The 22,668-nt window shown below is 40.0% G+C and overlaps 2 protein-coding genes across 3 annotated transcripts in view; one reads left to right on the top strand and one right to left on the bottom strand.

Moving 5' to 3' along the window:
* Positions 1 to 18,267, bottom strand: part of LOC135111518 (F-actin-capping protein subunit alpha-like) — a 67,280-nt gene extending 49,013 nt beyond the window's left edge. Inside the window, exons 1-2 of the mRNA XM_064024901.1 lie at positions 18,228 to 18,267; positions 16,426 to 16,560 (exon numbers count right to left, since the gene is read on the bottom strand). The gene's annotated coding sequence lies outside the window, so the exon portion shown is untranslated. The remainder of the gene's footprint in view (positions 1 to 16,425; positions 16,561 to 18,227) is intronic.
* Positions 1 to 22,668, top strand: part of LOC135111528 (ras-like GTP-binding protein RHO) — a 48,941-nt gene that overhangs the window by 11,844 nt on the left and 14,429 nt on the right. Inside the window, exons 2-3 of one of the 2 annotated variants that reach the window (XM_064024933.1) lie at positions 14,325 to 14,618; positions 21,545 to 21,705. In XM_064024933.1, coding sequence (XP_063881003.1) covers positions 14,420 to 14,618; positions 21,545 to 21,705 — 360 coding nt within the window. In that variant the 5' untranslated portion in view covers positions 14,325 to 14,419. Of the gene's footprint in view, positions 1 to 14,324; positions 14,619 to 18,683; positions 18,707 to 21,544; positions 21,706 to 22,668 lie in introns of those variants that run through there. The other variant, XM_064024941.1, reaches the window with a different exon arrangement.

The raw sequence follows: 22,668 nt of genomic DNA on the forward strand, positions 1-22,668 counted from the left end.
CGCCAGGCAGCCGCCACAGAAAGCAGCACTCTTCATTCGAAGAGCACTCTGCTCTTCCTGTCCCGTCGCCACTCAAATGACGGCTTCCTTCCCATCACCGCTGTTGTTGTTACTGTCGTTTCCTTGTTGTATGTTGTTGTTGCTGCTGCTGTTATTGCTACTGCTGCTTTTTATTACATGTAAAGAAGGCTGACCAAGGCCTCAACAACAAAATAACAATAATTACCCCTCCCAAAGCGAGCTGAACAGAAAAGACTTGCAAATTCAGTCGGCCAATTTTCAGATAGTTCTGCACGTGTCTTGAAATGTTCGAAGCCATGGAAGATGGAAAAACTGAGTCAGAGTGATGTTGTTGTTGCTGCAGCTGTTGTTGCTAATGTTGCTATTGTTGCTGTAGTTTATTGTTATTGTTATATTAATTGTTATCATTATTGTTGTAGTTGCTGTTGTTGTTGTTGTTTTTGGTAGTAGTAGTAGTAGTAGTAGTAGCAGCAGCAGCAGTAGTAGTAGTAGTAGTAGAAAACTCTACGTCATCTTTGACTAAGCTGAAAGTTCTCCCATTTAGCACTAGGGGGGAAGAAAGAAGGCAGGGAAAGGAAGCAACGGGGCAGCGCTGGAGTATAATCACTGGTCGGTGCTCCGTCAGCTGCGGCCAAGCAGGTAGAAGGCAGTGAAAACAATTCGGTGAACATCCTCGATCTTATTTATTTATTTATTTTATTTTTTTCTACCAATAGATACACGCCAATACATCATCATAATCATCATCATCATCATCATCATCATCATCATCACAGTTAAACATTACGATCCTACTGCAAGACCTGAAGCTAGAGCACAGGAGGAATCAACCGTCACCAATCACTATCACTACCAATTTTATTCAGTTTTTTTTTTTTTTTTTTTTTTGGCAAGGACGAAAGGGATCACTTGGATAAACTTATTTTACGCTTCATTTAGATCTGTGGTTGTGACGTGGTAATGGCAGAGGTCTTGTCAACGTCAGCATTTTATCGCCTGTATGAGTGCCAAATGAATCCTTAACAAATCCACATACTGGTTCACGGCGAGCTTTGACATTGGCGTGGCGTCGCACAGTCTGTCGCCGCCGCCATGTCCAGAGGGCGACACTTGTCAGGCTTCGGTCGTGATCTTGAAACGACCTGAGTCCGCATTAGAAATATTTTTCCCTCTCTCTCTTTAGCTCTTGTTATTCATTGATTTACTAGTACGAGACGCATGGAGACGTGCGGTAGTTGTTCTAGAGGTGATGTGTTAGCAGTAGTACGGTATGTTGATAGTAAGTTAGTAACACTTGTAGTTGGTAGTGATGGATGTGGTGATGACAATAGTGGTGGAGATGAGAGAGCTAATAAAGGGTGGTGGTAGAAGATGGGTTGGTAACAGTGAAGGCGTCGGTGATGGTAACAGTGGTGATGAATGTTCTAGTACCAGTGGTGTTGACAGCTGAGATGATGGTAGTGGTGATGGTGGTTGGTAGTGGATGAGCGAGTGAAAGTGGTGGTGATGGCGGATGAGGTGGTAACAGACATGAGCTAGTGGTGGGAAGCAGTAGGAAGCGGCTATGGCGGGTGGCGGTTGGTAGTGGTGGTTGTAGTGGTCGGCGCCGGCTTACAATAATCATAATCCACCGCGAGGATCGTCCACACGGCTTCATTCTTTCCTTCCTTCATGATTCGCTTACTTATTCTCACGTTCACATTTCCGCTCCTCACAAGTCCATTCCCCCCTTCCCCCCACCACCACTACCATCCCAACCAACCCGAAGGAACCACACAAAAATGCAATTACCATCATCATTTCCATAATTGCAGCAGTCTATTATGACAGGATAACAAGGGCGTCACCCTCCGACACCGCCATACCGAACAACTGTAGTGAAGATGAATGATGTGTGTAAAGAAGACAGTGGTGGTGATGGTGGTGGTAACGTGAAGGGTGGGAGGGAGGGTTGAGAAGTGTACGACAAAAGGAAAATGAGAGAGAGAGAGAGAGAGAGAGAGAGAGAGAGAGAGAGAGAGAGAGAGAGAGAGAGAGAGAGAGAGAGAGAGAGAGATGGGGAGGGGGGGAAGAATGCATGGAAGAAAGTAAGCAAACATGAGACATGTACTGAGAGGGAATGAAGCAGAGAAGAGAGAAATGAAGGCAGGAAGGTCTGAAGGCAAGTGAAAGTGGTACTCAGGGAGATAAATGAAGGTATGGGACGGATGAAAGGGAGAACAATGGCAAGAAGAGAGAGAGAGAGAGAGAGAGAGAGAGAGAGAGAGAGAGAGAGAGAGAGAGAGAGAGAGAGACGTTTTACTTAAATATATAAACACGCAACACATACAAACACCTCTCCCCTGGCGGGTGGTTCAGTATACACTTGCTATTCTACTCTTATTATCTGCAGTTAACTAATACTCATTCCATGAGTCAGCATCAGGAGGACGTTGCAACAATCACCTGGTGCGCCTCTCTTATTGCTTTCGGAATACCTACTGACTGCCAAATCATATAAAACACTGAACTTGAAGCGGGGAAGAGGAATCATCATGTTTCTTCTGGCAGATGCGAGAACATTGGGGAACCATTAATTTAAAGATCTAACAACGACTGTCTGCCCCTAAATCTGCAAGAATGCGAAGTGAAATAGTCATGGTGCACAATAAATCAGTAATTCGGTGTCTTAGCAGATGGAGCTTATTACTTATTTATTTGTTTACTTATTTATTTATTAATTATACTGAACTTCTGGAGACACTGCACTCCTGTAAGAAGAGAAAGTATATAGCCTTTCCTGAAACACGTGGGAAGGATAGAACAATCCAGTGGTTACGCAGTCTCCGCAAGGAACAGACGACAAGCAGCTGAATCCCCGAGTGTGGCTTGCAAGGACGCGGAAGGATCGATCACTGGGTTAACCGCAGCTTTTCTACCGGGGAGAAGGCGAAAGTAGAGACACAAGTGATGGCTGAGAAGAGAAGGACGATCAGTTGACTAGCTGAGTTATTAACTGCCAAGTTGACTGCATGACTCGTGTTTTTTTGTGGCGAAGAGAATATAATGCAGAACTTGAGGATAGATCCGAGTATGGCGCCATTACGAAACGGTAATTATAATTAAGGGAAAAGTAGCGAAGATTATACGTCTTAATTAACTACTGTGAAAACATTCCCTGTGGTGACTATTGTGGTTTGTTGAAGCCTAATGGAGAACACACCAGCCGGACAACGTGTGTGTGTGTGTGTGTGTGTGTGTGTGTATGTTATAAATGGTGATCATTAAAACCTGCTAAATTCCCAAGGCTTGCTACATTTTGGTAGAGTGTTCCAAAGGAAAGTTGAAAGGTCTGTTAGGGAGTATGTTGCCACTCATGTGTACTGCCATGTGACGCATTTATGCCAATATGATTCAGTGCTTCTTCCTGGGAGTCTTTGTGTCCCGCTTATATTCTGCGTGTCACGAAGCCTTGCCAGTCTGAAGACTTATAAAGTGATTTATAGAGTATACATCCCAGACAATGTACGAATACATGCACAAGCTGTTTCTCTTCCATCTCCACAACATTCCCCAAGCGCTACTTGGTGCACCACGATGACACACCGTAATGGAACTTATTTTTTCATTAATTATACGTGATTAAAGATCCATCGATAATGTCGATTGTGGCTTTTTTTATATCATCTTCATATCATCTTTCACAATCTTAATTAGACACAAAATAATCAGCCATAAAATACATAGTTCTTAAGACTTACTTGAGAAATCTGGCTCCAGAAGGCAGTGCAGTTACTACTGTAGCTCGTAAGCTTATCAGTAAATGGCGTTGTTCCAGTCCTAACAACTGATCACACGTAAACACCGTGACGTCTCTCTGGTATTCAATTAGTAAGCCTGGATGTCTGTAGCAATTAAGAAAAGTAATCATGAAACAGGAAGTAGTCTCATCCTGATAGCAAGAGGTAATCAACCTGTCATTCAAAATCTGGGACGATAAACACTCACAGCTGTTTGATAACGACTGCTCGATGAAATACTTTTGTAATTATAAGTGGCAGGTCCCAAGATTTTTGAGAAAAATAGAGGATCGCTGGATCGGAACCCACTTCACTTAGTCATTGCGTGTCATTGCACTTCTTTCCGCTTCTCGCTTAAATTACAATAAAAAATGACAATTTTGAGCGTCTCATGGCAGGATGAAAAAAAAAAAGTATATCTTTCAAACTGGCAAATAGTCATTTGTGAGAAATTAAATATAAACAATGACAGGCCTCTCAAATATATGTAATACTATACAGTGCTTGATATAGACCAGTTCTAGGTTCATACACCCTTCCGACAGCTTTTGAGAAATTCACATGCAGTACCCTTGCTCTTAAAATGATTAATTCTTCTTTCGGGTGCTCCCATTGGGAGTTGCCACAGCGGATTATGTCTCCAGTATACGCCCGGTCTTCTGCGCCTTCCCACCTGCATGTCTTCTTTCACTGCATTCATAATTTTCCTTTTTGGTCTTCCTCTCTTCCTCCTGCCGGGTAGCTCCATTTCCAGCTTCCTCCTTCCCAGATATGCCTTCTTCTGACATGCCTGAACTGTCTCAGACTCTTCTCTCTTGCCTTGTCCCCAAACCGATGCACATGTGTTGTTGTCCCTCTGATGTGTCCGTTCTTTATTTTGTCTCGTCTCGTCACTCGAAGAGCACACCGCAGCATCTTCAGTTCTTATACTACCATTTCCACCTCTTGTCTCTTTGTTATTGGTACAGTTGTCATACCATACAGCAAGGCTGGCCTCACTACCATTTTGTACACATTTCCTTTTATTCTTGCAGAAACCTTTCTGTCACATGTCACTCCATGTCTTTCAGCCATTCCATCCAGTCCGCACTCTCTTCTTAAACCCATTAGCACACTCTCTATTCCTCTGTACCGTTGACCTCAAGTATCTGAATTCATCATCCTTTACTATCTCTACCGGTCATCAATCTTGGATCTGCTCACTCTCAGCCCCTTCCTCTCCAGTGCGCATCTCCATCTCTCCAGCGCTGATTCCATTTCTTGCCTACTCTCGCAACAAATAACTACATCGTCTACAAACATCATGGTTCGTGAGAATTCCTTTCCGATCTCATTAGTCAGCCTGTCCATCACAACTGCAAACAAGAACAGACTCAAGGCCGATCCTTGGAGCAGTCTCACTTCCACTCGGAAACCTTCCATCATCCCTGCAGCACACTTTACTGCTGTTATGCTGTCGTCGTACATGTCCTTCACCATGCTTTTCCGCCACTTCCGACCTTCTCATGCAATACCACAAACCTTCTCTCGGCACTCGCTCGTAAATCTTCCCTGATTCTTAGGACTATGAATTACAAAAGAATTACAATTTTTATGTAAGAGGAGAACCGGGCAAAGACAACACAAATGGACGAAAAAAAAAAAAAGTCCACTGAGGCATGCAGTCCCAAAAAGAGATCAGAAACGATCACCAAATACTGAAGGATAAATGTCTTGAAACCACCCTCTTGAAAGAGTTCAAGTCATAGGAAGGAGGAAATACAGAAGCAGGCAGGGAGTTCCAGAGTTTTACCATACATATTGAAAGTTAAATATAAGGCCGCGAATGTTGCAGAAGTTAATGAAGAAAAAAATGAGGGGTGTCAAGATACTTAGGATCGATACCAGAAGAGTAGGGGCATTTGTGCCTTGATACCTTGGGGCATTTGTGGTCCCCTCCACGGACATGGAATCCGAGGCTGGTGTAGGAGTCGCCATATTTCACTTTTTTTTTTTTTTTTTTTTAGTTTTAAGATTGAAGGTAATAGATAAAAAAAAAATATTAGGTCTCTGTTTTAAACATAGAAATTAGCCACTTTATCGTAAATAATTCTTATATAGGTGCTAAATGTATAACAAAACAAAATGTCACTCTCTAACCTGTGAGGCGTGAGTTGTGTCTGAGTGTAATAAACTAATAATATACATAAATTTACAATGCTTCAATCTCACATAAAATTAATTTCTTGCATGACACAAAAATTTCTTCCTAAAAACACCTTGTACCCTGCATTCTTATAAACACTGGCCATGTCATGTACCCTTCCACGTGCCCCATTATTTCCATGTACTGTACCGTTGGAAAGAATCCATGCACCCTGGGTAGCACCTTGCACGCTCGTCTATCACTGATATAGACTGTTACATCTTTTTCAAAATATACAAAATGTATGGAAATTAACGGAAATCGAACATTAAAAGATAATAATAATAATAATAATAATAATAATAATAATAATAATAATAATAATAATAATAATAATAATAATGCAGGAAATTAATTATGAACAATAATGTCCAGAAACTTTATATTAACGATGAAACATATATCAATCAACCAAAATAAAATCTATGGAAAAGTTTTTTTTTTTTTCTGTTACAAATTACACACAGTGAAATATAGTATGTTCATTCTGATACAGGATACATTTTTTAATGAAAATGTAGTGTCCACGAATACGAGAAAGCTGAAGCGCTGGTGGTTTACAAATGCGACGAATCCTGAGTCAAGTCACCAGCAACCGGAGGCAAACTTGCCTTACACAAACCACACAGATAAGCACTGATCATATATTTACACCTTCCAGGAAAACACACACACACACACACACACACACATACACACACACACACACACACACACATATATATATATATATATATATATATATATATATATATATATATATATATATATATATATATATATATATATATATATATATATATATATATATATATATATATATATATATATATATATATATATATATATATATACATATATACATATATATTTTTTTTATGTAGAAAGGACACTGGCCAAGGGCAACAAAAATACAATAAAAAAAATGCCCACTGAAATGCCATTCCCATAAAAGGGTCAAAGCAGTGGTCAAAAATTAATGAATAAGTGTCTTGAAACCTCCCTCTTGAATGAATTCAAGTCATAGGAAGGTGGAAATACAGAAGCAGACAGGGAGTTCCATAGTTTACCAGAGAAAGGGATGAATGATTGAGAATACCGGTTAATTCTTGCGTTAGAGAGGTGAACAGAATAGGGGTGAGAGAAAGAAGAAAGTCTTGTGCAGCGAGGCCGCGGGAGGAGGGGAGGCATGCAGTTAGCAAGATCAGAAGAGCAGTTAGCATGAAAATAGCGGTAGAAGACAGCTAGAGATGCAACATTGCGGCGGTGAGAGAGAGGCTGAAGACAGTCAGTTAGAGGAGGGGATTGATGAGACGAAAAGCTTTTGATTCCATCCTGTCTAGAAGAGCAGTATGAGTGGAAACCCCCCAGACACGTGAAGCATACTCCATACATGGACAGATAAGATCCTTGTACAGAGTTAGCAGCTGGGGGGGGGGGGTTGAGAAAAACTGGCGGAGACATCTCAGAACACCTAATTTCATAGAAGCTGTTTTAGCTAGAGATGAGATGTAAAGTTTCCAGTTCAGATTATAAGTAAAGGACAGACCGAGGATGTTCAGTGTAGAAGAGGGGAACAGTTGAGTGTCATTGAAGAAGAGGGGATAGTTGTCTGGAAGGTTGTGTTGAGTTGATAGATGGAGGAATTGAGTTTTTGAAACATTGAACAATACCAAGTTTGCTTTACCCAATCAGAAATTTTAGAAAGATCAGAAGTCAAGCGTTCTGTGATTTCCCTGCGTGAAATGTTTACCTCCTGAAGGGTTGGATGTCTATGAAAAGACGTGTGGAAAAGTGCAGGGTGGTATCATCAACGTAGGAGTGGATAGGACAAGAAGTTTGGTTTAGAAGATCATTAATGAATGATAAGAAGAGAGTGGGTGACAGGACAAAACCCTGAGGAACACCACTGTTAATAAATTTAGGAAAAGAACAGTGACCGTCTACCACAGCAGGAGTAGAACGGTCAGAAAGGAAACTTAAGATGAAGTTACAGAGAGAAGGAGAGAAGCCGTAGGAAGGTAGTTTGGAAATCAAAGCTTTGTGCCAGCCTCTATCAAAAGCTTTTGATATGTCCAAGGCAACAGCAAAAGTTTCACCAAAATCTCTAAAAGAGGATGACAAAGTCTCAGTAAGAAAAGCCAGAAGATCACCAGTGGAGCGGCCTTGACAGAACATGTTATTTTCATTTTTTTTTTTTTTTATGTAGGAGGGACACTAGCCAAGAGCAATAAAAATCCAATGAAAAAATGCCCACTGAAATGCCAGTCCCATAAAGGAGTCAAACCAGTAGTCAAAAATTGATGATCATAAGTCTTAAAACCTCCCTCTTGAAGGAATTCAAGTCATAGGAAGGTGGAAATACAGAAGCAGGCAGGGAGTTCCAGAGTTTACCAGAAAAAAGGGATGAATGATTGAAGATACTGGTTAACTCTTGCGTTAGAGAGGTGGACAGAATAGGGGTGAGAGAAAGAAGAAAGTCTTGTGCAGCGAGGCTGCGGGAGGAGGGGAGGCATGCAGTTAGCATGAAAATAGCGGTAGAAGACAGCTAGAGATACAACATTGCGGCTGTGAGAGAGAGGCTGAAGACAGTCAGTTAGAGGAGAGGAGTTGATGAGACGAAAAGCTTTTGATTCCACCCTGTCTAGAAGAGCAGTATGAGTGGAACCTCCCCAGACATGTGAAGCATACTCCATACATGGACGGATAAGGCCTTTGTACAGAGTTAGCAGCTGGGGGTGGGGAATGGAGTAATTGAGTTTTTGAGGCATTGAACAATACCAAGTTTGCTCTGCCTCAATCAGAAATTTTAGAAAGATCAGAAGTCAAGCGTTCTGTGGCTTCCTTGCATGAAATGTTTACCTCCTGAAGGGTTGGATGTCTATGAAAAGACGTGGAAAAGTGCAGGGTGGTATCATCAGCGTAGGAGTGGACAGGACAAGAAGTTTGATTTAGATCATTAATGAATAATAAGAAGAGAGTAAGTGACAGGACAGAACCCTGTGGAACACCACAGTTAATAGATTTAGGAGAAGAACAGTGACCGTCTACCGCAGCAGCAATAGAACGGTCAGAAAGGAAACTTGAGATGAAGTTACAGAGAGAAGGATAGAAACCGTAAGAGGGTAGTTTGGAAATCAAAGCTTTGTGCCAGACTCTGTCAAAGGCTTTTGATATGTCCAAAGCAACAGCAAAAGTTTCACCAAAATCTCTAAAAGAGGATGATCAAGACTCAGTAAGGAAAGCCAGAAGATCACCAGTAGAGCGGCCTTGACGGAACCCATACTGGCGATCAGATAGAAGGTTGTCAAGTGATAGATGTTTAAGAATCTTCCTGTTGAGGATGGATTAAAAAACTTTAGGAAATTAAAGCAATAGGACGGTAATTTGAGGGATTAGAGCAGTCACCATTTTTAGGAACAGGTTGAATGTAGGCAAACTTCTAGCAAGAAGGAAAGGTAGATGTAGAAAGACAGAGCTGAAAGAGTTTGACTAGGCAAGGTGCAAGCACGGAGGCACAGTTTCGGAGAACAATAGGAGGGACCCCATCAGGTCCATAAGCCTTCCGAGGGTTTAGGCCAGCGAGGGCATGGAAAACATCATTGCGAAGAATTTTAATACGTGGCATGAAGTAGTCAGAGGGTGGAGGAGAGGGAGGAACAAGCCCAGAATCGTCCAAGGTAGAGTTTTTAGCAAAGGTTTGAGCAAAGAGTTCATCTTTAGAAATAGATGTGATAGCAGTGGTGCCATCTGGTTGAAATAAAGGAGGGAAAGAAGAAGCAAAGTTATTGGAGATATTTTTGGCTAGATTCCAGAAGTCACGAGGGGAGTTAGATCTTGAAAGGTTTTGACACTTTCTGTTAATGAAGGAGTTTTTGGCTAGTTGGAGAACAGACTTGGCATGGTTCCGGGCAGAAATATAAAGTACATAAGATTCTGGTGATGGAAGGCTTAAGTACCTTTTGTGGGCCACCTCTCTATCATGTATAGCACGAGAACAAGCTGTGTTAAACCAAGGTTTAGAAGGTTTAGGACGAAAATATGAGTGAGGAATGTACACCTCCATGCCAGACACTATCACCTGTGTTATGCGCTCAGCACACAAAGACGGGTCTCTGACACGGAAGCAGTAGTCATTCCAAGGAAAATCAGCAAAATACCTCCTCAGGTCCCTCCAACTAGCAGAGGCAAAACGCCAGAGGCACCTTCGCTTAGGGGGATCCTGAGGAGGGATTGGAGCGATAGGACAAGATACAGATATGAGATTGTGATCGGAGGAGCCCAACGGAGAAGAAAGGGTGACAGCATAAGCAGAAGGATTAGAGGTCAGGAAAAGGTCGAGAATGTTGGGCGTATCTCCAAGATGGTCAGGAATACGAGTAGGGTGTTGCACCAATTGCTCTAGGTCGTGGAGAATAGCAAAGTTATAGGCTAGTTTACCAGGATGGTCAGTGAAGGGAGAGGAAAGCCAAAGCTGGTGGTGAACACTGAAATCTCCAAGAATGGAGATCTCTGCAAAAGGGAAGAGAGTCAGAATGTGCTCCACTTTGGAAGTTAAGTAGTCAAAGAATTTCTTATAGTCAGAGGAGTTAGGTGAGAGGTATACAGCACAGATAAATTTAGTTTGAGAGTGACTCTGCAGTCGTAGCCAGATGGTGGAAAACTCGGAAGATTCAAGAGCGTGGGCACGAGAGCAGGTTAAGTCACTGCGCACATAAACGCAGCATCCAGCTTTGGATCGAAAATGAGGATAGAGAAAGTAGGAGGGAACAGAAAAGGGGCTACTGTCCGTTGCCTCAGACACCTGAGTTTCAGTGAGGAAAAGAAGATGAGGTTTAAAAGAGGAGAGGTGGTGTTCTACAGATTGAAAATTAGATCTTATACCGCGAATGTTACAGAAGTTAATGAAGAAAAAGTTGAAAGGGTGTCAAGACACTTAGGGTCGTCGACATTTATGGTCCCCTCCCCAGATGGGGACTCCGAGGCTGGTGTAGGAGTTGCCATTATGATTTTAAAATTTTTGAGTGAAGGGTGTGTGTGTTATTAGGTGCTTGTAGTTTTGTGTGGAGGAAGAGAGTTGTCTTTAGAGGGCAGGCTGTGACTGCCCCCTTGTGTTGTGAGACACAGAGGGAAACGTTCAGTGAGGTCACAGCTGGGTTTAATAATAAGTTCACAGCACCCCCTGAACAGCGCTTTAGACCTCACTGGGAGTAATTATCGTTTCGGCAGGTGTCTACTGCCTCCTCCTGTGTGTGTGTGTGTGTGTGTGTGTGTGTGTGTATATATATATATATATATATATATATATATATATATATATATATATATATATATATATATATATATATATATATATATATATATATATATATATATATATATATATATATTTATTATATACAGTAAAATCCCTCTTATCCGGCATCAACGGGACCGCCGACATGCCGGATACCAGAAGTTGCCGGATACTTGAATAGAAGTGAAATTATGTCCACAATCACCACCCTACACTCACGCATCTTACCATAACAAAGATCAGCTGATCTTAATCAGCAGCTGATCTGATCAGCTGCTTAAGTGTAAGCACAACACGCTTCCTCTTTTCTACAACTTTAGGCATGATGAAGGCGTCAGACGATAAACAGTGCACACGCGGGACTGAGTCACTGAGTAAACACAGTGCAGTGGACCGCGGGTGGCGCGAAGCAGTGCGCTCTGGTGGCGAGGGGACAAAGTATGCCTCGCGCGGGAATTTTAATCGATTTTATGAATACACATTGATTTTTTATTGATTTTAAGGCTCGGGGGAAAAATGTGCCGAATACTTGAAGCTGCCGGATACTCGAATGCCGGATGAGAGGGATTTTACTGTATATATATATATATATATATATATATATATATATATATATATATATATATATATATATATATATATATATATATATATATATATATATATATATATATATATATATATATATAATAAAAGTCGCACTTCTTTACTGAAAAGTTTTCCTGAGATTTATAATTCATTCTTCAATGGAAATATTCTCTAAAGACGCAACACCAAATGGAACTTAGTTATGGTCATGTCATGTGTCCTGAGTATCTGGAGTAATAATAGTGCACTGTAATAATTTCAAATACATCTTTGTATTACTTGTTATCTAGTAATTCATCTCATGACTCAAATTAGTAAATTTCGAGCGGCAACCTGTGTTTCTTAATGGCTTATAGCTCTCTACAAGTTTTACTTTAATCATGGCAGCTCTAATAATACTGATATACGCTCCCTTGTGACTTAGCAAAGCTTTGTCTGCCTCATGTAAAATTCAGGTGACACTGTGCACAGTAGGATACAAGTATAGAACATTACGAAACCGGTCTCCTGTGTTTCCTTACTTGTGTATTCAACCATAGAGTGATATGCTGCATATTACATTGATTTTTTTTTTTTTTTTAGCGAGTAAATAACCTTAATTTCACAACTCATCCTTCTCTCTTTTCTTTGCAAGTCCTATGAGGATTATTAATCAAACCTTCCATAATCATCCGGAAAGGTTATCATCCATACCTCACACAATCTCCAGTGCAGTGTGGAGCAACACCTTCTATACCTCACCGGAAGGTCATATCTCCATGCAGCCACACCAAACGTTTTCGCTCAGGATTTCATGTCACATACGTACTGCTACTCATACAAATGTCTTCATGATTTTTCTTTTTTTATGTAAGAAGGCCACTGGTCAAGAGTAACAAAAAATTTCATAAAAAAAAAAAGCCCTACTTATATTATGCCAGTTTCCAAAGCAATGCCAAATAGAATGATCAAATAGCAGAGGATTAGTGTCTTGAAACCTCCCTCTTGAAAGAGTTCAATTCATAGGAAGAAAGAAATACAGAAGTAGGCAGGAAGTTCCAGAGTTTACCAGAGAAAGGGATGAATGCCTGAGAATATTGGTTAACTCTTGCATTAGAGAGGTGGACGAAATAGGGATGAAAGAAAGAAGAACGTATTATACAACAAGGCCGCGGTAAGAGGGAAGGCATGCAGTTAGTAAGATCAGAAGAGCAGTTAGCATGAAAATAGCGGTAGAAGACAGCAAGAGATGCAACACTGTGGCGATGGAAGAAAGGCTGAAGACAGTCATTTAGAGGAGAGGAGTTGGTAAGACGAAAAGCATTTGATTCCATCCTGTCTAAAAGAGTGGTACGTGATGCAGACCAAAGTTTACCATAATAATCGTCTAACAAAATCCGACTCATTTACTACTGTATATCAGCATTATTTTTTTTTCTTCTTCTTTAATAGAATATTGTAAGAGAGGATTGCAGGAAGCTCTTAGTTGGCTATTCGCAGTATAGTTAACTTTTGTGTCAGCTCCATCCAGTATTAATTTGAAGAGTACTCGTCTCCTTTCTCCCAGGACACCCCCTACAAAAATAAAAGTATATATATATATATATATATATATATATATATATATATATATATATATATATATATATATATATATATATATATATATATATATATATATATATATATATATATACACACACACTTTATTGATTGACCCGAGAAAACACATGGGTCAGGTTAGCAGGAAATGCTGTGGTGATGAGGAAAAGGATAGCATGGCATACCAGTAAATATACATTAGTTAATAATTTAAATCGATAACAGAATGTTGTCCAGTTGCAGCAGGTGCGCAATCATGTATCCTTAGTGCTGTCGTTACGTGACATCTCACATCCTGGAAGGCCTGCACACACACACACACACACACACACACACACACTTTCAGGTTTTCTTTCGCCATCTAAATCATTTTGGGAGATAATTTTGGAATATCCCAATTTTTATTTTATCAGTTACACCAGAAATATCGACCATTGTGAGGTTATTGATGAAAAAGTTCGCAGTTTTTTTTTTTTTTTGGGGGGGGGAAGGGGGGAGTAAAATAAAGGATGGATAGCTGGATGAATTTCACACACACACACACACACACACACACACACTATGCATACGTACATGCCACTAGCCGCCACACACATTGTGCAATTTATATGTTTATATTCTGCCAAAAATATAAACCGTTCACGCAAATGCAGATTCTTACCAACCGTATTTTCACTTTCCACCATCTTGCCTCCATCTTTCCCTACACCTGCAGCACAGAGCATCATCTAACATCAACAGGATACATATAATATGCTATAAGTTACAGATTCATCAGTTCAAGGTTATTCAGATTTGTGAGCAGCGCCATACTTCTAAGAATAGGTGTGTATTTATACCTTGTAACGTTATTTCCTTTCTCCTCGGTGTGCAGACGGCGGATGGCAGTATGCTGATGGATAACTGACTACAAGAAACACGGCGGCAACGACCCAGCCAGGTGGCTCCAGGTTGCCCTTCTAGTCCCTGATGATAACTCCGTCCTCGGGCCAACCCCGCGCACCCGACTCGCATCCCGGACAACACCAGCAGTTGAGTCGCAGGGGACAACAGGCCACCAGGAGTGACCGGCCCGCACCTCACATCGCAATGGCTAACCGAGAAATCAACATACGCATCCCTATCCCCAACTTCAACGCACTCTGTTGCTGGACGGCTGAGAAAACGGGTACGTGAATGCTCTCTCTCTCTCTCTCTCTCTCTCTCTCTCTCTCTAAGTATATTGTCGTTTAATCGGCGCGCAACAATCAGTCAGTCGAGTAATAACACCTAAGTATTTTCCGAATGACACTGCAGAAATATTTTGGTAGCATGTTCTGCCTCATCATCTATTTAGGTATTGCCATTGGTCTGTTCTTTCAGGATTATAATTATTCTGGTTCTTCTGTTGTTCATTAAAACAGCTACCTCAAGAGAGACTAATGGAAAGAAACTGGTGTTGCGAAGTGTGAGCTCTCCGTCACCACGCTCGCGGCAGCCGCAGTCCTGCAATGGTGGTGGTGCGTCATGTGCTATTTCCTATCGTTCGAGTACAGGCAACACCCCAAATACTTGCCATGTGTTTCTAGAATGAGAGAACGATAAAATTATTTTAAATGTTCAACAAGTGGAGTTCAACTTCAGATCACATGGAAAATCATATAAAACAAATGAATATAATTTGCATTGTATGCACGGAATGATAGTTGTACATAGAGCAATGCGTCATGTCTTATATACTGTATCCTTGTCCTCTCTTGCGAATTAAATAAAATTCGAATTAAGTCACCGTCCTGAAGATGAATACCCCACGTACGTCGTTGGCACCCAGTCCCAGACACCAAGGTGTCACTGGGGGTGACGGTTGGAAGGGAGATGGGTAGTGGTTGGCTGCCGCACCGTATGATTTTATTCATAATTCACTGGTTTATATCTTGATTTTTTCCTAACAAGTGTTTGCTTGTGCAAACAATTTGGAAGGGTATCATAATGAATGATGTCTCAGCGAGTGTTCTATAGCGACGCAACTGATTTTCTAGAAGGGCACAGTGAATGGACAGTGAAGCCTTGTTCCTCTGGCGAGGCCTGAGGTTGCCGGTTTGTATGAATCATGCGACAGATTTCACCACGTCATGCTGTTACTCTTTTTAACTTTCTACGTTCAGTTATCTCTCTCTCTCTCTCTCTCTCTCTCTCTCTCTCTCTCTCTCTCTCTCTCGTAATAATAATAATGATAATAATAATAATAATAATAATAATAATAATAATAATAATAACCAAGATTACTAAAAGAATGTTAATAAAGCAAATGAATGAGGTCGAAAATATGATAAAAGTAACAAAAATGAGTGGTCGTAGGAGGTTATGTCACTTGGATAGGAAAAGAGGAGGGGACGGTGGTGGTCGAGGAGAGGGGACCGTGGAAGTGGTGGCCGAGGAAGGGTGTTGTAAGTTGCCTGCTGGAGGAGGTGCACCGCGTGGGATTATCCCAAACACTTGAGTGGCTCGTCTGACTGGCGCCTCCAAAGCCTTTAGGTGAATGTTATAAATAACTCCCTTCCCTAGATGAGGAAGAAGGAGATCAGCAGGTAAACATAAAACATAAGCAGGAGGTAGACCACTTTCGGGCTGGATGGTAATATGCAGATGAACCTGGAAGCTGGTGGAGCGCACCGTGATTCGCTATAATCCTCATTCACCTGCATAGTTGCACAACCCAAATGAAACAGAAATAACTAAGCTGCATTTGTAAATACGGTACATACTTTATATGTACGTGTTGACTTAACAATATTTTAAAAGTAAATTTGAGCAATTGATATAACAATTACAAACTCTACACAAGTTCTACCTAGTGAAGTGACTAAAATCAGCAAGTTTTGCGATAAGGATATGGGATATTAAAAAATTAATATGATGTTTGTCCGGTTCCTTAATTTCTTGTAACGAAATGGTGGAAAGGAAATACCAAGCAAGTGAATGCTGCGCCCACTGACCTTTTTGTGGTGAGTCACCGCTTACCGAGCGGGGGAGGCGGGCCCGGTGAGGTGATGAGGCGAGAAGGGGAGGGGGGACAGAAGAGCATAGAATTGTGACCGACGCGCCACACTGGAAAGAATCCCACAAGGATCCTCAAGAACGAAACAAGTTACGATCAGTCCCTCTTAAATAGGCACATAGTGAGTACTGAGTATATATATATATATATATATATATATATATATATATATATATATATATATATATATATATATATATATATATATATATATATTATTTTCTTTCTTTCTTTTTTTTTGTGCAAAGGTACACAAAAGATCGCCGTCGAACCCCCATACCGACTAGTGATTTTGTCAAACTTATTGCCAAACGCAAAATTCTAATTTGTCTAATCTTGTTCGGGTTAACGAAGAAGTTTACGTTCCTGTTATCAATGCTGTACATTGCAAACGCATGTATGTAGACGCCCAACCATGATTTACACATTTCGATAGCGATAATTTGATTACGTCATCTCTCTCTCTCTCTCTCTCTCTCTCTCTCTCTCTCTCCTGCCCGGATAACAGTGTGTACTTAAATGACGCAATTGAAATTAATACTTTGTTTAGTATTAACTACGTATTATCTCTAACACACGATATTCAAGCTATAATATTTATCAATTAAAAATTTATGTAGCTCCCTTGTGAATGTAATATCCTGTTGCTAACCCGCCTCGATAGGATCGCCTTTAGGACGACACCGCAGCCCGTGTTAAAGCATGACGTCATGAAACACTATTTTCTCTCTCTCTCTCTCTCTCTCTCTCTCTCTCTCTCTCTCTCTCTCTCTCTCTCTCTCTCTCTCTCTCTCTCTCTCTGGCACCAATGTGCGGAAAAAAAAAAAAAAAAAAAAAAAAAAAAAAATATATATATATATATATATATATATATATATATATATATATATATATATATATATATATATATATATATATATATATATATATATATATATATATGTATGTATGTATGTATGTATGTATTAGAGAAGCACAGTGATCTTATATTAGTAACTACAGCAGCCAGTGTTAAATCACACGGGAAATATCCATAAGTAAAATTGTTATTGAAGCATTTACGTATGAGAGTTACCATTTAGTAGAATAAATATAATGACTAGTAAGGATGTAACTAACGAGTGTGGATTACTAGATAATAAGATTTCGTACATTTGTGTGGTGCATCAAATATTGGGTTAGTGAAATATTGCTTTATATAGGGGCAGGAATTAATTCATGCGAATTTTGCAGTACCCGTCAAATAGTGCATCGCCTCATCGTCAAGCTTGCACGGGCACAATTTGATGTTTTATTTTATTTTTTTACTTTAAGGATAAGCACTTTTTAGTGTACACTAGCAAATAAGAATTGCTCTAGATTATATCCTTACGTCCTAAAGCTCCAAGAGTAGAGGAATAACAGGCGAAAGCTTTTAGCTAAACATTTTAAAGGGCGAACAATAGTAACTTGTACTCTTGGGAAATTCTTTATATATGATTACGCGTTTTAACTTCAAAATCCGGATAATGATGGAATAAAAAAAAAAAATGCAAACATTACTTAAGCCCTGACCGATATTACTCTCCCTGATGGATAACTGGATAAGTGGGGAGAACTGCCAATCGGATATTTTAAAGGGTAAACCCTAGTATCTCGGCTTTGTATTATTACTATTATTATTATTATTATTATTATTTCTACAAGGGTTTTAGCTGATCTAAAACCTCAAGATGTAGTAAGAAAGCAGTGTATAAATACCTAGGAATAAAACGCTTCCTATCCTGAATGATAACTCGCTTGGCAGATAACTGGATAACTGGTGAAAATTGCGTCAAATATTTTAAAGGGTGAACACTAGTAACTCGTCTTGTTGGGGGATTTTTGCAAGTATAAACCTCCTAGTGTGGAAAAACAATAAGCCATATACTACAAGTAGGACTTCTTATAACGTGAACGACATAAAACCTCCTCACGGATTGCTGGATAATGAATAAAAACAGCGAGTCAAATATTTTAAAGGGTGATCGCTAGTAACTTAGTCTGACGGCGGCGGGGCCTTCTGGGTAGTGACGTCACATGCATTCCTCCCCCATCACGCCCAGGCAGCCCCAAGGTGTGGCCCAGCAGCCATATTGACCCGCCCCAGCACACTCAGGTACTATCCTCTTTGTGCCTCATTCACTGGATTAGTGAAGTGTACTGACCCAACAGTGAGGTGCGGGAAGGCTGAGGGATGGGTGAGGATAACGTGGTGGGTGTTATTTGGTGTAGGAAAAGTAGAGTGAAGGCTTGTGGACTCCGGATCTCAAGGGGTCGGTTAGGACTGTTGCCATCACCACCACCGGCCTGTTTCCTTCTGAGTGGATATTATTAAAGAATCTTGAACTCCCTATAAGCTCACTCTAGTTAGGGTGGGTCTGGTTAGGTCTACGATTTTGTAGGGATTGGATAGTAACGTAAGTATTAAGGGTCATTCTTGTTAAGTATGCGGTTTTGGTTTTGATTGCTCTAGAGGGCTCCATTATCGTTATTTTAATTGTTATTACAAAAGAACAAGTGCTGTGTTGTGTTCATGGTGTGGATACTGGAGAATAGAGTGTCACCATTCCATTTATTGTAAAATTATGGTGCAAGTGTTTTTGTTTTGTTTTTTTTTTTCTTTTTTTTTTGTGGGCTGTCTATAAATCCGGAGTCTACAGGAGACACCTATCACATCAGTGCATATTTTGTTTGCATTAGGTTCCCAACGTTGCTAAGGTCATTGTTTTCAGCATATGTCATAACCGTTGCATACATATCATGAGGTAGACAGCATCAGCCATGGAACCTAGGTGTGTTATGCATCCTCCTTAAACATCTCGACAAAGTTAAACCATCATATTACATCTGCGGAGCGTTTCTAGTGATATACTGAAAGCTCTATTGCGGCGGCCTACGGTTGGTGTGAATAGTAACCTCGCCCACCGCCGTGGTTAGTGATATCTAGGACAGTCAGCCTTGCGGGACAGTGACACTGCCTTGTGTTGCAGTTTACATAGTCTCTTTACAGACCTGTACATCGCATTTTTAAGGTGGGATTGACTTCTATCTAGAGTTAATGTGGTCGTTAAGGCAATTTCGTGACTAGTTATTAATCAGCTTGCCCTCTGGTGGTTGGTTCCCTAGTGCATAGTATTACTTGATTTGACAGTGACTTGCTGTCAAGCCAGCAGTGATGGAAGAAAGTACAAGTGAATTCTTGGCAATCATATTTATGATTTTTTATGCAATTTTCCTTTTTTTCTACACTAACTTGTTCCAGGCAGATTTAAAATGATTGAATGTTCACAGATATATTGACTTGTAATATGTTACTGTTAGTATCAATAATCTGGTGTAACCAACTAATATATACAGCTAATTCATTGATAGCTGAGGTTAATACTTTTTGGCTGTGGTGTTCATCAGCTGGTTTGTGGCTTTCATTTTACTCAGTCCTTAATAATGCATAATTGAACAATCATAATTACCAGGGCCAGTTTTACTGTGCTGAGTTCTTGAAATAATAGCTTATGTTAGGAAGCCAAATTTTGCAATTTTTTCTCACCCCACCCAAGAAACCCAGGATTATCATGCAGTTTTGGGCTGTGATGTCAAAATTGTGATTAACCTTATTCTGTACTACATGCCTTGTAAATGGCTGTCAAAGCTTAGCATCTAGGTATTGTCTGAGGAACAATGCTAAAAAATAACTAGATATTCTTTCTTACTATAAGCCATCAGATTTTTAGCATGTACTAAATTGCGTAGTGGTGTCCTAATACAAGTGCTAAAGCCCATTTGAATGGTTGAATGCTTTATGATGCTATGACAATAAGCAAGGATGACAAACTCATCTTGGCTCCTTATGTACTTCAGCTAGCCTAATACTTATCATAGCAATTTCCCAATGGAAATAGTTTCCTTATAAATAACTAAGATCATAAGTCTTTGGCGTATCGTAGTCATTGCAATGTAGTTGCCATTGTTGGCTCTGCCGTAGACTGATGTAAATGTTATGGTCACCATTATTTTGCTTGTGTATGGTTTGAAGTTAGTGGCTTGCATGTAATTACAGGAATATGTTATTTCGTTTCATTTAATTTGATTACTCGTTTGGCACTGAGTAAGTCAAGTAAAATAATAGGGCCTGCTAGAAAAATTTTATGGTATGTTGCATTAAAATTGTATCCATTATTTGAAATATTTTGGCCATCTATGGAACATAACCATGCTTTGCATTGGTCAGACATTTTCTTCATTTAGCTATAGAGGATTTATACTTAATTTCTGATGCATTTTAATAGTTTTGTTACTTTATTGTTGAAACTAATAGATGCTGAAATTGAGAGGATACCATTATTTATGAGTCATATGAAGTGAAGTTGGCATTCTCATTTTTAAATGTTACGCTATCTATTTTCATGTATGTCATGCCATCATGACATAAAGTATATGTGTATGAAGGATTTGCAGTCATTCCTATGGCTTCGCTTTAGTCAGTGAAGCCATAAAAGAAAAAGCAGCATTGTCTGCCTTTAGTAGGTCATGTGTAGAGCTACATTGGGGGTTTAGCACTCAAGAAAAGCTGTTGAATGTTTATTTTATGGATGAACCACTGTCATATTGACTTTCTTTGTCATATTTTCAAGGAGATCTATGCAGTATATACCAAGCTTAGTTATCTTTTTGAATAGAAATAGGTAAATCTTGCCTCATTGTAAGAATATAGAGAGGGTAGAGAGGATTCCTGTTATCTTCACTAGCCCCTTTAGTTGCCTTTTACATTGCACTGGGAAAATAGTGACATAACCCTGGCTATGGTGTGGATCACCAGGCCATTCTACCTTTGTAAAGTGGTTGTGAAATAATGTAAGGCTGTAAATGACATGTTCTAAGTGATATCAATGGATTGATCTCATAATCTAGGTGCATCTTTGCATAAGTGATACTCAGTAGGCCTACCTTTTATGTTCTGTGTAAGGTGGTTAAAAAATCTGACAAGAAAAAATCTACATGTGAAACTATCATTCCTGATTTTGTTTTTCTCTTTCCAGAATTCATGGCTGCCATCAGGAAAAAGTTGGTTATAGTTGGGGATGGAGCCTGTGGTAAAACCTGCCTCCTCATTGTGTTCTCCAAGGACCAGTTCCCTGAGGTCTATGTGCCCACAGTGTTTGAGAACTACGTAGCTGACATCGAAGTAGATGGAAAACAGGTATGTCTGCTGTAAGCTCCACATAGTGGGAAGGATGTTTATGCTGAAATAAACAAATATTATTTGACTAGTAAGATCATTGATCCAGTTTCAAAGGAATTGCTTAAATCAGGGAAAGTAGCTGATTACAATACAGATTTTCATTTCAGGTCTTGTTTCAACCTTTGATTGCTATTCAGCACATCTTTTCCTTTGTTACTAACCCCTTTGAGACATCTTTTCTTGTACAGTCACCTCCAAACACTGTAGTGGCTAGATTTTTGTAGAAGCTTAAAACTTCATACATTACTTTTAGCACTGAATTATTGTATACCACAGTGAAATATGTCATAAAAATTCTAAATTCTGTAAATTTAGGTGTGCATATTGATGAACTTGCAAAGTCTGTTTCTCGATAGAATTCTTGCAGGACATGCCTGAAAAAAAAATTGTGGTATTAGTTCTTCATTAGAAATTAGGGTTGCCATACATCTGGATTTTCCCGGACATATCTGGAAATCAGATAATGAAATCTGCGTCCGGGGGGATTTTTGAAAATCCCTCAAATCACATTTGTTAAATTTCCTTGGGTTGAAATGATGGGAGAGAGAGAGAGAGAGAGGGGGTTCACCGAGTGGCAGCTGCTTTGGTTTGGTTTCGGTCAAGACTCTGACGTGTATGGGTCCTGTATGAAGTTGGTGCTCGCAGCCTTCCCAACGCCGCCTCACTTGACGTCGCGCTCGCGCCCCAGTCTTTCACCAGTTCTGATAGGGGTCAGTTTGGATTACTGTTTGCGGCCTTGTGACCTCGTCATTACAACTATTACTTGTCAAGATGCCCAAATGAAAGTGTAAATTCACTGCAGAGATCCAGAACAAACTCCCGTGCTTCAAAAAAGGCAGGGATGAGTGGGAAGCCAAGTGTTTGGTGTGTAAACCAGGAACATTTGTCTCACTGGCACATAAAGGCATTAATGACTTAGTC

Source organism: Scylla paramamosain, chromosome 2 (assembly GCF_035594125.1).
Source record: "Scylla paramamosain isolate STU-SP2022 chromosome 2, ASM3559412v1, whole genome shotgun sequence".
In the NCBI taxonomy this organism is placed as follows: Eukaryota; Metazoa; Arthropoda; class Malacostraca; order Decapoda; family Portunidae; genus Scylla; species Scylla paramamosain.